This window comes from Crocuta crocuta, unplaced genomic scaffold (genome assembly GCF_008692635.1).
Source record: "Crocuta crocuta isolate KB4526 unplaced genomic scaffold, BGI_CrCroc_1.0 scaffold333, whole genome shotgun sequence".
Taxonomy (NCBI): domain Eukaryota; kingdom Metazoa; phylum Chordata; class Mammalia; order Carnivora; family Hyaenidae; genus Crocuta; species Crocuta crocuta.
This window is the reverse complement of record NW_027532856.1, coordinates 2833718-2848098: the sequence shown is the minus strand read 5'-3', so window position 1 is coordinate 2848098 and position 14381 is coordinate 2833718. Positions and strand designations below refer to the sequence as shown.

Here is a 14381-nt window from a genome sequence, read left to right as displayed (position 1 = left end):
TTATAAGACATATAATGAGAAGAAGGCAAGGGCTTTTCAAACTAATGACAAATTTTTTTACAAAGAAAAACACTTTTAATTCCCAGTGTTTCTAATATTTTCAATTATAGAGTGCTATATAAGTATTACTTTGCTGTTTTTTCCATTTCCTTATGAACTATGACTGACAGGAGGTTTCTAATGTTTTAACAAATTTTATTTTCTTATATTTTTTACACTTTTTTTGAAGTTTATTTATTTTAGAGAGAAAATGTGAGTGAGAGCGAACAGGGTAGGGGCAGAGAAAGAGAGAAAGAAATCCCAAGCAGGCTCCGTACTATCAATGTGGAGTCTGATGCAGGGCCTGAACTCACAAACCATGAGATCATGACCTGAGCTGAAATCAGGAGTCAGATGCTTAACTGACTAAGCCAGCCAGCACCCCTGCGTCGTTGTTTTTATCGTCCCATACTACTGTGCCAAGTGAGGACTGTGTGTATTTGTGTCTGAGGAAAAGCACTGGTTGTAAGCTCAACAGTTTTGCTTTTAATGACTTAAGATAGTAAAGATTTTATAAATATGAAGTATCATTATAAAGCTCAGAATTCATATCTGAAAAGTTAAACTGTTTGGGAAGTCCCTTTTTCTTCCTTTCTGAACTAAGAAGAGTAAAGCCTAATAATATATTCATTTTTTAGACCAACTGAGGAAGAAGCTGAGCAATTACTGCAGTTGATGACAAGCCGTCCTCCTGCTACACCGGCTGGGGTTCGCTTTGTTTCGCTTTCCTTTTGTATGCTACTGGCCTTTTCTACACTTGTCAGGTACCTTACTATTGAGGTTGCTCTGTTTTCTGAAGGTCTTCTTTTGTTTGCTTATTAAAATGCATGTATAGCATTAATTAGGAGCTTACTGAAAAAAATTGGTCTGGGTATGGACAGTGGTATTATCTTTTAGTCAGTAGCATCTATTGTATGCCGGTAAAAGAGTCATAGTAGTTCTTCAACATTTGTTAAGGCAAATTCCCTTACTTCCTGTTTCCCCTGCCCTCAAGGCAACTTCTTTCAGTTCTTTCAGCAAATTCTTTTGTTTTTTTACTTCCACATCTTTAAATAACATGTTTGTATTTGTTATACTTTGATTTTTCAATTTTGGGAATAATAGTTAATTATTGATCATTTTTCCTACTATGAAAGATGAAGAATTAATTCTCTTTCTTCTTTTCCTTCCACCACATCTACATGCCCTTCCCATCTTCCCATTCTCCCAGTACAGTTATATTGCAATTTTGTTTTGACAAACATATAGTTGTTCATATAATACTATTGAGAGCTCAGCCATGTAGTAGATAATTACTCTTCTTCTGCAAAACTTGCTTTTTGCATTAATAATTTTCCTGTATTTTGTTTGTTTTCATTTGCTTTTTATTCTGTGTACTTAGGTTAATGCAACCTCAAACTCTACCAATCTTAACCTCCTCCCAAGACGTTCCCTAAGGTATTTCCAAGAATACCTCCCAAGGTATTTCTTAAGGAAATCTCTCCTCCTAAATGGCTCCAGTCTGCACTGGTTACCTCTGCATCTGGTACACAGCTCTGATCCTGGAATTGCTCTTCGTTATTATTTTCAGAACTTGCTTCACGTCTCCTTTTTTGGATTTCCTGTTTCCTGCATCTCATATGTTCTTCTTTTAATTGTTTTCTCATTTTGCTTCTTTAGAATGAGTATGTGGCAGGTCAGTTATTTTGAGACTGGGTATTCGGACAATGTCTTTATTCTACTTTGGTACATGATTAACTTTCATAGGGTTTAGGACTCGAAGCTGGAAATAATTTCCTTTGAGAATTTTGAAAGTCTTGTTCCATTCATTGTCTTCTGACTTCCAGTGTTGCTGTTGAGAAATCTGATGACATTCTGATTCTTGGTTTTTATGTAGCCTGTTTTTTTTTTTTAAATATGGAAACATGGAGGATTAACTTTTTTTGTCTGTAGGGTTTTGAAATTTTTGGATGATAAGCCTTAGTGGGGGTCTCTTTTTGTCTATTATCATAGATATTCAGTAAACCCTTTGAACCTGGAAACTCATGTCCTTCAGTTCTAGGAAATTTTCTCAAACTAATTTGTTGGTAATGTTCCAAAAGACTCTTTTTTTCCTGTCCAAAACTTCTCTTTTTTGGATATTGGACTTCCTTAAATGATTATCTTATTTTCTTACCCTTTCCTGTTTTCCTTATCTTCGTCTTGTTCTCCTCTTTTAAAAAACAGCTTTATTGAAAGACCATTTACATACCATTTTTTTAAATATTTCTTTTACATTTATTTATTTTTGAGAGACAGAGAGATAGAGCACAGGTGGGGAGGGCAGAGAGAGAAGGAGACACAGAATCCAAAGTAGGCACCAGGCTCTGAGCTGTCAGGACAGAACCTGATGCAGGACTCAAACTTACAAACTGTGAGATCATGACCTGAGCTGAAGTCGGATGCTTAACTGACTGAGCCACCCAGGCACCCGACCATTTTAACGTGTACAATTTAACAGATTTAAGTGTATTTACAAAGTTGTACAACCATAACCCCAATCTAAATTTTAGAACATTTTTAGGGCGCTTGGGTGGCTCAGTCATCTTGTGGTCCATGGGTTTGGGCCTCATGTCAGGCTCTGTGCTAACAGCTGGGAGCCTAGAGCCTGCTTGGGATTCTGTGTCTCCCTCTCTCTCTGTCCCTCCACCACTTACACTCTGTGACTTTCTGTCTCACAAAAGTGAATAAATGTTAAAAAAAAAAATTTGGAACATTTTTCATACTTTGAAAAGATACTATTTGTTCTACCTTCTAGGATTTATTTTCAACTTCTAATCCTCTGTACTTTTGATATCTAAGAGCTCTTTTTTGTTCTCTGCTATTTCTTCTGTATAGTAGCTTCACAGTGGCATGATTTCTCTGATAGTAATCATAATGACTGAAGAGAATTTATTAGTACTCTTTTTTTCTAATTTTTTTTTCTGCTCTTTTATGGTCTCTGTTTTTCAAATTAGAAACTTTTTTAAGAGTTTGATAATTCTCTATTCTCTTTTTTTTCTTTCTTTCTTTGTTTCTTTCTGTCTGTCTTCTGTCTTTCTTTCTTTCTCTCCCTCCCTCCTCCTTTCTTCTTCCCTTCCTGCCTCCCTCCCTCTCTCCCTCTTCCTTCCTTCCTTCCTTCCTTCCTTCCTTCNCACTAGTGGGGATGAGCACTGGGTGTTATGTGGAAACTAATTAGACAATAAACTATTTGTAAAGTCTTTAAAAAAAAAAAAAAGTCACATGCTGTAATGACTGAGCCAGCCAGGTGCCCCAGGGGTTTGATATTTATTGGTTGTTTATATTTAAATATAAATATAATTTATTTGTTATTAAACTAACAAGCAGATTAGAATCGTTTAATGCAGAAGTAGCTCTTTGGGAAACTCTTAGACTTAAGGATTCTTAGAGGAGACTTTTGTCTTGATTGGAGAGTAAAGGTCTGACAAGAACCCATAAGCAAAGTTAAAAAGTGAGGGTTAGGTGAGCTAAGCTTGTAGTATAATCATTCACTTAATTCTATTTTTCAAATGGTGCTCCAGATATCCCTGGTTGTTCCTCAGTTCAGAGACTACTCCTTTTACCATCTCCAGAGCATTAATCTCCAGTTGTCTCTCTGCTGGGGGATGGGGATCCGTCTCATTGTGTAAAATGGAGGTTATCTGGAGGTCTACTACTTATATAGACTGTTGACCTTTTTAATTTAGGCTCTGTCTTTACTTTCCCTCCCAGAACTGCCTGGAGCTGTCAGTTCCTAAGCTCTTTGGAGATTCTGTGGTATAAAGTGAATTGGCTTTTCCTTCCTGCCAGTAGAGTATTCTGCTTTCTTGGGTCTGCTGAATCATTTACCAGTCTTCCATATATGCTCTTGCTTCCAGTATTGGTGGTGTTCATCATCATCATCTTATGCATTTATACCGTTTTAGGAAAATCCCTTTAATGTAGTTTGGGGTTTTAGGAGGGTGTGAAGTTAGGTAATAAAATGAAGTGCTTCCTTTTCTCTTTTCTTAATTTCTAAACATTATCTCTAATCTTCATTACTTTTAGAAGGTGAGTTTTTAAATCTGTATTTTTGGGTAGGAGAGCTAAAGTTCAGAAGGATCATTAAATTTCTTGTTTGAGATCACGTTAGCAGTAATTAACAGAGATAGGACTGAGGCCCGCCATGCTCTAAAAGCTATTATCTTTCTACTACATAACACTGTCTTTTATTAGGGCAATGAGTTAGGTATAGTTGAGAATCATCTTTTAAATTTTCTTAGTTTGGTTTAGCAGGCTTTTCAGTTGCTTTTGTTTTACCCATTTACACTGCAATGAAGTAGAAGAAAATCAATTTTCACAAGTCAAAGTTGAGTTGAACCTTTCGATGTAAGTCTAGAAATTCCCCTCTAAAAAATCATTGTTGGTATGTTTTCATAATCGGTTTTTGTATCTCATAAGCCCATTCTTCTTTCTTCTTTTTCTTTTTTTTTTAATAGAGTTCACTTTATTTCTGTATAATTTTGAGTTCTCAAAATGTTTCCTTTTACAAAAAAATTTTCTTTCATTTTATTTATTAGAAAGAGAAAATTCAAGCAGGGGAGAGGGGCAGGAGAAGAGAGAGAATTTCAAGCAGGCTCTATGCTCAGTGCAGAGTCTGATGTGGGGCTCAATGACCTGACTTGAAATCAAGAATCAGATGGTCAACCAACTGAGCCACCCAGGCATTCCTCTGCTCAAAATGTTTCTCAAAATTAAATTTTACTTACGTCATTACTGATGTCGTACTCAGTTTGTGATTTTTTGATGATTGTTTTGACACTAGATTTTTTCTGTATGAAATAGCAGTTGTTAATGCAGTTCTTCTAGGGGCGCCTGGGTGGCTCTGTCAGGTAAGCGTCTGACTTCGACTCAGGTCATAATCTCATGGTTCATGGGTTTGAGCCCCGCATCAGGCTCTGTGCTGACAGCTAGCTCAGAGCCTGGAGCCTGCTTCAGATTCTGTGTCTCCTTCTTTCTCTGACCCTCCCCTGCTCATGTTGTCTGTCTCTCTCTCAGAAATAAATAAAAACACATTAAAAATTTTTTTAAAAAATGCAGTTCTTCTAACGTTTTAATCCCAAAAGTCTTTGCTTTTCAAAAAAATGAGAGGAAGTTCACTCTCTCCAACTTGTAAATGCAGTAATTAAAACCTCAGGAGGGTTTGACTATTCACATTCATAAAGAAAAGCAAAGGCCCTTATTCATCTCTGGAACTACTTCATATTTCAGTGGTAGTTAATGGGCATTTCAACAAGCAGTTAATTTGAACTGATATTTCAAAATAGAGAAGGAAAAAAGAATACTAAAAATAATTCCAGAATGCTTTCTCATTCCTATGCTAGTATATCTGATAAACCAGTGACTTTCTCTTATGTTGTGTGTAGTACACCTGAACAGGAGCAGCTGATGGTAGTGTGGCTCAGTTGGATGATAAAAGAAGAAGCTTATTTTGAAAGGTAAGGTGACTCTATTTGTTTCAGTTATTAAGTTTTTCTTATCTTCTCTTTGGAAATTCATGTTTTTTCTTTTGTTTCAACAGTACATCTGGTGTCTCTGCTTCTTTTGGGGAGATGTTGTTATTGGTTGCTATGTACTTTCACAGCAACCAGCTTAGTGCTATCATTGACTTGGTCTGTTCCACTTTGGGGATGAAGGTAATTTTCTTCTATCTTCTTTCTAAGGAAGGTGTTTCTAAGCAGGGCATTTTCTTATAGTGTGCAGTACATTTTGTTTCCATTTTGAAGTAATTTTAGTTTAATAGTTTGAAATTTTATGAGGAAGAAATATATGCTTTGAAAACATTTATTTACAAGAATAATAGATGTTCAACATAGAAAGCTGGGAATACACAAAGGAAGAATATAACTTCATTTTTCAAGATATGAAGTGTACTACTATTAACATTCTCATATCAAAAAATGTTCTAATTCAATATAATTTTTATTTTTGACTGCATAGTAGTCCATCATATGGACAAATCAAGACTTTCTTAATGGATTCTTTCTTATTTGCCATGTAGATTTTCTTACTTTCTGAATAGTGCTTAGATGATTATCCTTATTTATGTAAATGCATACACAGGCACTCACACATACTTATCTTTAAACAGTTGTTTTTTAAGTAATCTCTATATCCAGTCTGGGGCTTGAACTCAACAACCTCAAGATCAAGAGTCGCATACTCTACAGATTGAACCAGCCAGGCACCCCCTTTAAAAAGTTTTTGGATAATCTCCTTACGAAAAAGTTATAGCAGTTACTAACTAAAAGAACTTAATGATGTTAAGTTAATTGCCAGATTACCTTATGGAAAGATTAACTCTTCTCATTAGTGCATGAAAGTGCCAGTTACCTGGACTCTCACCATCACTGGGTGTTACCATTCTTTTTAATCTTTACAAATTTGATTGATGAAAGATGGTTCCACTTACTTTGCATTTCATCAATTACCAATGAAACTGTGGTTTTTGTATTTTTTAAAGATTTTTTAAATTAACTTTTTTAATGTTTATTTTTATTTTTGAGAGAGAGAGAGACAGAGTGTGAGTAGGGCACGGGGAGATAAAGAGGGAAAAACAGAATCTGGAACATCCTCCAGGCTCTGAGCTGTCAGCACAGAGCCCGACGTGGGGCTTGAACCCACAAGCAGCGAGATCATGACCTGAGCCAAAGTTGGACGCTTAACTGACTCAGCCACCCAGGTGCCTCGAAAAGATTTTTATTTTCACTTATTTTTTTAAGTAGGCTCCATGCTTATGTAGGGATCGAACTCCTAACCCTGAGATTAAGAATCATACACTCTACCGAAGGAGTCAGCCAGGACACCCAAAGTGGTAGTTTTAATTAATTTTTTTATAGTTACAGCTTATAGTGGGGGTTTCTTTATAGGTAGTTTAAAAAGTCTCTTATGTTTTGGCTGGTTCATTTCTTTTGTGAAAAGGCTTATCATTATCCTAATTTTCCTATAGGGATTATTATTGGTTTATTTTTCCTTTCACTGATTCAAAAGGACTCTTCATGTATAAATGATATGCCATTATGCCTTATATAATATTTCATTCATCTCAAGACACGTATTTACCCAGTATCAAAATTGGGCTTTATTTCACAGTTGACTGTATTGGTAATATGGTAGTATTCTCTTCCTCCCCTCCTTCTTTTTCTTGGTAAGTTACTATTACATCAGTGTATCTCATACTCCTTAGTGTCTTCAAAAGTGGAGAAGTACAGTATGTTGTAGTTGATTCTTCTTAGTCTTTTGCGCCATGTGGAAATTACTTTTTATGTGTGTGTAGTGTATTTTGTATTTCTTATATGGTTCTTACTTTGCTGTTACACTTAGAAATGTTTACCTTAAAAAAAAGAATTAAAGAAATAAATTTAAAAACAGGAGGGAGGCACCTGCCTGGCTCAATAGGTAGAACATGTGATTCTTAACCTCAGATTTGTGAGTTGGGAGTCCCATTTTGGGCATAGAGATTACTTAAAGAAAAAAAAATTGTTTAAAGTTGATTTATTTATTTTGAGAGAGAGAGCGCGAGAAGGGGAGGGCCAGAGACAGAGGGAGAGATAGAATCCCAAGCAGGCTCCATGCTGTCAGCACAGGGCCCAAAATGGGGCTCAGTCTTATGAAACATGAGATCATAACTGAACCAAGATCAAGAGTCAGATGCTTAACCAACTAAGCCACCCAGGTGCTCTAAAATAAAAAGAATTTTAAAAAGATGAAAAAAAAAAAGAGAGAAATATGTTTTTCTTTTCAGGTTTAAAGAAATGGTCACCTATATTTTCTTTCCTTGCTTTTGTGGCTTCATGTTTCAGATTTAAATCTTTAGTACACTTGGATTTTATTTTGGGTATGGCATCGTATGTGCAGATATATATATTATATATAAATATATTTATATGTATATTAATTCCCCAGAAAGGTAGCTATTTCACCTTCATTTATTGAATAATCCATTTCTTACCACTTACTTGAAATGCTGATAGTAATATTACTAAGTATTTTATATGTTGGTTCAGTGTCTGAGGAAAAACACACTTTAATGCTGGTTTGAGAAGCAACTTTAAAATAGAGTATTTGAACATTAATTTTATATACCAGTCATTTAAGATAAATTCATTAGAAAGTAAATAAATTTAAAGTGTGCTTCATATATTTTTACATGCTGTGACAATGTTTTTGGTTATTTTAGATTGTAATTAAGCCAAGCTCCTTGAGCAGGATGAAGACTATCTTCACACAGGAAATTTTTACTGAGCAGGTACTTCTTTTAACTTTATTCTTAGGTACTTCTTTAACTTTGTTTTACAACATTCATTTGGGAAAACTTGGATATCTCAGTTTAAGAGTATACTATAGTATTTTAGTTTCCAGTGATGGTTTATTTAATCTCTGAAACTTCTGTAAAGAAAAATCCCATTTAAAGTTTACTTTTTAAAAAAAATATTTAATGCTTTATTTATTTATTATTTTGAGAGAGAGAGATAGACAGCGTGAGCAGGGGAGGGTCAGTGAGAGAGGGAGACACAGACTCTGAAACAGGCTCCAGGCTCTGAGCTGGCAGTCAGCACAGAGCCCGACGCGGGGCTTGAACCCACGAACCGCGAGATCATGACCTAAGTGAAAGTCGGACGCTTAACCGACTAAGCCACCCAGGCGCCCCTAAAGTTTACTTTTTTTTGAGAGAGAGGGAGAGAGAATGGTGGGGAAGGGCAAGAGAGTGAGTGAAAGAGAAAGAGAATCCCAGCAAGGAGCTGATGTGGGGTTCGAACCCACAACTGTGAGTTCATGACCTGATCTGAAATCCAGTGGGATGTTTAACTGACTGAGCCACCCAGGCACCCCTTAAGTCTACTTTTAAAGCTATGTACTACATAAAAATGTATGTTTTAAATTTACATATTTTGGAGATTTTGAGTCAATACTTAAGAGTATGACCTTAGATGTTGATGGTAGGGATCTCACATAGGGTAAAACACTTAGATTTGTCAGGAGAAAAGCTAAATATAGACCAGTTTAAACTTTTAGACTGTAATGTTCATTTCTAACTAAATTATAAGCTAGAGTCTACATTCCTTATTCTTATATTTACATGTTCTTATTTGGTCTTAGTTATTTTGTCCATGAGTAATCCTAAGGTTATTTTGTTTTTTCAGCAAAGGAGACAATTCTGAAATTTAAAATTAATTCCCAGATTAATTTTTAATGTAAATCTCAGATAACAAATAACATCTATCTTAAAAATTGAGATTTGCAAATGCTCATGGATGCATAATTGTTGTTTCTTTTAGGGTAATATTCTCGTTCCTATAACAAACACTCTTTTTCTCCTCAATGTACATATACTCCCATGTACAGACACACATAGTCTATAGTAGACTCATAAGTTATTTTTTGTGTATATATTTGAACTGACTGGAAGACGGCTTTGGGGAGGGTTTCTGAACAACCATTAGAGGTCTATGCATGACAGAATGAGAATGACAATAAAAATTTCTGTTTATATCAATGTGATAATTTATATCATATATAAAGAATTTATATCACATATAAAGAATTGATACTTTATAATATGTTTTTCAAAGCAATTTTTCTCCCTCACAAAAACCTTTTGAGGCAGGGAAGACTGTATTGTCCCATTTTATAGATGTGAAAATAGACTCCAAAGATAAAATGACTTATCCAAAGTCACTGAGCCCAGATTTTATGATTCCAAATTTTAGATTTTTTTATCTTACTACATTACAGTCAACCTATCTATGTTTAAAAACAAATTTAAAAAATTAAGAGTGCTTTGCAAATTCCTAAATGTATGCTGCCTCATCATTCAGAAATATTATCACGTAATAATTAGTTTTTCTCATTCATTCCTAAGGACTGCATTTGTATTAACTACTGACAGTTTACCTGCTAATCCTCTCTGTTTCAGAATAATGTTATATTTGGTTTTGTCATATGAATTAATACTATTTTCCCTTTTAGGTTGTTACAGCTCATGCTGTTCGGGTCCCTGTCACCAGCAACCTGAGTGCCAACATTACTGGATTTTTGCCCATTCACTGTATTTACCAGCTTCTCAGGAGTCGTTCCTTTACCAAGCACAAAGTGTCAATAAAAGTATATATAACCTTATAGTTATATTTCAAATAACAACCCAAGTTAATGTTTTTTTTCCTAATTCTTCAGTTTATAGGCTTCTACTGTGGGTTTTATGTATGAAATATATCTAATTACTAGCCATTTATACATAGTAACTAGGACGTTAATGTCAAATTTTTAAAATGATATAATTCTTAAGTTATTGACAAAATGTACAATGATACTAACCCATTTGAATTTTCAATAATACCATGTGGCTATTTCATTAAAACTTAGTAAGAAATTGCTATTTTCTATACTTTGGTTTTCTTTACCAAACAAAGTTTCTTGTCAGCTATGAACAGCATTTGTACTTTTGTCAGAAAGATAGCTAACATAAAACATTACATATTTCGATACATTGTCAGTTACTTATATTTGGCTGTATCAAATAGTTAAAAGTTCTTCTACACTTGATCTTAGCCGAAAGGCTGAGAAGTGATCAAATAGTTAAAAGGTCTTCTAAGGAAAAGGATAAACTCTAAAGGTAAAGAAATCTGAGCCTTTTCTGGAGGCTCTTTTATTTATAAAGAATAATGAACCCTATATGTATTGATATACTACCTTTAACTATCCTGTTTTCATGATTTAGTGAAGTTATTTTCCAGGTAGATTGTATCTTTTGCTTTATATTTTTAATAAATGAAATAGAAAAGAATTAAGAATCTGAACGCACACCCACCATATCTACATGTCCTCTATCCATGTGTAGTTAAGTGATAGTCTCCCATACCCATAAGTGTTTGCCAAGGCCACTTTTTTTTTTTTAATTTTTTTTTTTAAAGTAGACTCCAAGCCCAGCATGGAGCCCAGCACAGGGCTTGAACTCAGAACCCTAAGATCAAGACCTGAGTGGAGATCAAGAGTCAGGTGCTAAACCAACTGACCCACCCAGGCAACTCATTTTCTTAACCTATCTTGAGGATTTGCTGTAAAGAACTGTTCCTCTCCCTAAATTCCTCTGCACTGTGGGGTCTATATCTAAATGTAGACATAGTAGTGACTTACAGTATTTTTGCTACTACTTAAAAACTAGTAGACTAAAAACCCAAAGTCCATACTTAAAATCCAGACTCATCATTTTAGATTTATCTTCCACTGGACAATAGTCTTGACGAGGATATAACAAGTAATTCATATTTTTAAATTAAAGACAGTTGTGAAAGTGGGTAATGTATTTATAACTGCTAAAAGCTAATAGTTTCAGTGATTCATAAATCATGTAAAATTGTATGTGCTTATTAAATTTTGCTTGCTTTTTCTTATTGCCAAATTGATTTAGTGCCTATAACCCTCTTTTTTAGGACTGGATTTATAGACAATTGTGTGAAACTTCTACCCCACTCCATCCTCAATTACTTCCTCTGATTGACGTGTACATAAATTCCATACTTACTCCAGCATCTAAATCTAATCCAGAAGCCACAAATCAGCCAGTCACGGAACAGGAGATCCTCAGTATTTTCCAAGGAGTCATTGGGGTAAAATAGTAGTTCTTGTACATTTTTCTGATTTTCCTTTTCTTTTATTCTTCTGACTTGTTTCATATTATTTCTTTGATTATTGGAGGACTTCTGGGTGGTTCTGAACTTGAAATGGGATAAAACTTCTTCATATCTCTTATGAAATTTATAGGTATGGTATTAGTTCCGAGTGTTTTGTTGAAGAGGCCCTTTTTGAGGAGTTCTTTTAAAAAGCTCTGTTTTAAAGTCTAAAGAGTGTCCCAGAGAGTGTGTGCTTAACACAGGACTCTGTGACATTTCAGTACATTCAACAGAGGTTTAATGTTTAGCTTTCTGGGAATCTAAGATCTACTTAGATTCAGTTGGGAAGTTTGAAGATCTTTTTTCACCATTTTTTAGAAGGAAGAGATGGTTGTATTTTTCCTAAATAAGATGTAAAATATGTTTTTTTAAGGAGTTATTTTCTTCATGGTGATTTCAGGTAGTACTTAAGACTCCAGTAAACCTTTTTCAGAAGCAGCCTGATAGAATTGCTGTTGAGGAAAGCTGAAGTCTTTTTTTTTTTTTTTTTTGGTCTTAAAGAATGTTAAGCATGTTGTCTTGCATCTTCCATACCATCTCAGATTTAAACTTCAAGTTGTCTCTGAGTTTAATACAAACCATCGCAATGTTCCTCCCATTCTATCTGAGCTTGGGAACAGTAACACTGAATAGTCTATGTTAAATGATTTTACCATCAAAAAAGCACTCATGAAGTTTAACAATATTTTAAAGTATTTATATTATTATCTCCAGGGTGATAATGTCCGCCTTAATCAACGTTTCAGTATCACAGCACAGCTTTTGGTGCTTTATTATATACTGTCTTATGAGGAAGCTCTCCTAGCAAACACGAAGACTTTAGGTAAGGTGTACATGTATATAGGGGAGTGTTTCTAGTGATGGTTCATTTGATTAGCTTATACTGTGTTAACCTTTCAAGCTGTCATGAGAAAATAAGGTCCAATATGCTAATAAACTCCAGTATCATTCTGTAGTCTTTGCAATGTAGGCATTATATACTTTGATGCATAAATACATGTATGTATGGTAACACAACCACCCCTTGAGGCTCACTCCTCTTTTTAGCAGACTAAATTAATAATGGCCTAATTGCCTATATTTTAGCAATTTAGTGACTCTACTAAGTACCTATAAATTAAGGAAGTGTAACTGAAGTTTTTTTGCTTGATTTCAATCTTTTTCCTGCCTTCCTTCCATTAATGTGAAGAATACCAAGCATTCAAAAACAGTATAAAAAAACAATAGAAGAGTTTGATTTTGCCATTAAAATTATCACTGAATTGGACTTTCAAACATAGCTACTTTAATATGAGAAGATCAGATTTAACATAGAAGATATTGGTATAAGGTAGTGTGTTCTATATTTGAAAAAGAAAATTCACCTGTGTTTTAGGCTTGCTAAGTGTATGTAGTTCCATATTTGAATGAAAAGTGTCATTAGAAAGCCGTAGGCATTGAGTATATAATGCAGGGAAAATTCTTGTAAGGGCTGTTTTTTTGCTGAGTGATTCACTTTTTGAAAGCTATGAATCAAAGTTACTCTTCAATGTTGGGCAGATCAGTTTCTTTTATTTATCTGAAGTATTGGGTTTTAAGTATACTATGGATTTCTCAGCTCCTTTTTTTCCTGACTATAATCATTAGGGTTATATGGATGATATCCCATAACTGTAATTATAATCTTAGTCAATTTACTCATAAGATGGGCTAATAATAAGCAGTAGATAATAGTCTCTTACTTTTATCCATATGTAACGAATTCTGTTTAAAAAAAAAAAAGACACTTGTGATTTAGTAGACTGTAGAAGAATAAATTACAAGGAGGTGGTCTGAGGGAGAATTCAGACCATTCACACTGTAGCAGGGACCAAGATACACTCTTATTTTTTATATAAATTAATGTCCAGCAAAATTTTATTTTTTATTTTTTTTAAATGTTTTATTATTTCTGAGAGAGAGAGAGAGAGAGACACAGCATGAGCAGGGAGGGTCAGAGAGAGAGAGAGAGAGAGAGACAGAATCTGAAACAGGCTCCAGGCTCTGAGCTAGCTGCCAGCACAGAACCTGATGCGGGGCTTAAACCTACAAACTGTGAGATCATGACCTGAGCGGAAGTTGGATGCTTAACCGACTGAGCCACCCTGGTGCCCCTCTTTAATCCATTTTGAGTTAATCATTGGGTGTGGTGTTAGATGGTGGTTGAGTTTCATTCTTTTACATGTGGCTATCCAGTTTTCCCAACACTGTTTATTGAAGAGATTATCCTTTACTCATATATTCTTGGCTCCTTAGTTGTGGATCAGTTGACCATGTATGTATGGGTTTATTTCTGGGCTCTGTACTCTCTGTTCCATTGATCTGTGTGTCTGCTTTTATGCAAATACCAAACTGTTTTGGTGACAATAGCTTTGGTCATACAGTTTAAAATCAGAAAGCATGATCCCTCTAGCTTTGTTTTTCTCTCTCACGGTTGCTTTGGGGTCTTTTGTGGTTTCATACAAATTTTAATATGATTGGTTCTAGTTCTGTGAAAAATGCCATCAGAATTTTGAGAGGGATTGCACTGAATTTGTAGATTGCTTTGGATGATATGGACATTTTAATAGTATTGATTCTAAGCAGTCCATATATTACAAATAACAAATATTTATTTGT

General features: G+C 34.7%; 1 protein-coding gene across 2 annotated transcripts in view; it reads left to right on the top strand.

The window, feature by feature from the left end:
- The window catches only part of INTS2 (integrator complex subunit 2), a 53570-nt gene that overhangs the window by 14353 nt on the left and 24836 nt on the right, over positions 1-14381 (top strand). For both annotated transcript variants that reach the window (XM_077745527.1, XM_077745528.1), the window contains exons 9-15: positions 678-803; positions 5442-5513; positions 5597-5711; positions 8255-8323; positions 10045-10179; positions 11505-11681; positions 12459-12567. In XM_077745527.1, coding sequence (XP_077601653.1) covers positions 678-803; positions 5442-5513; positions 5597-5711; positions 8255-8323; positions 10045-10179; positions 11505-11681; positions 12459-12567 — 803 coding nt within the window. The remainder of the gene's footprint in view (positions 1-677; positions 804-5441; positions 5514-5596; positions 5712-8254; positions 8324-10044; positions 10180-11504; positions 11682-12458; positions 12568-14381) is intronic.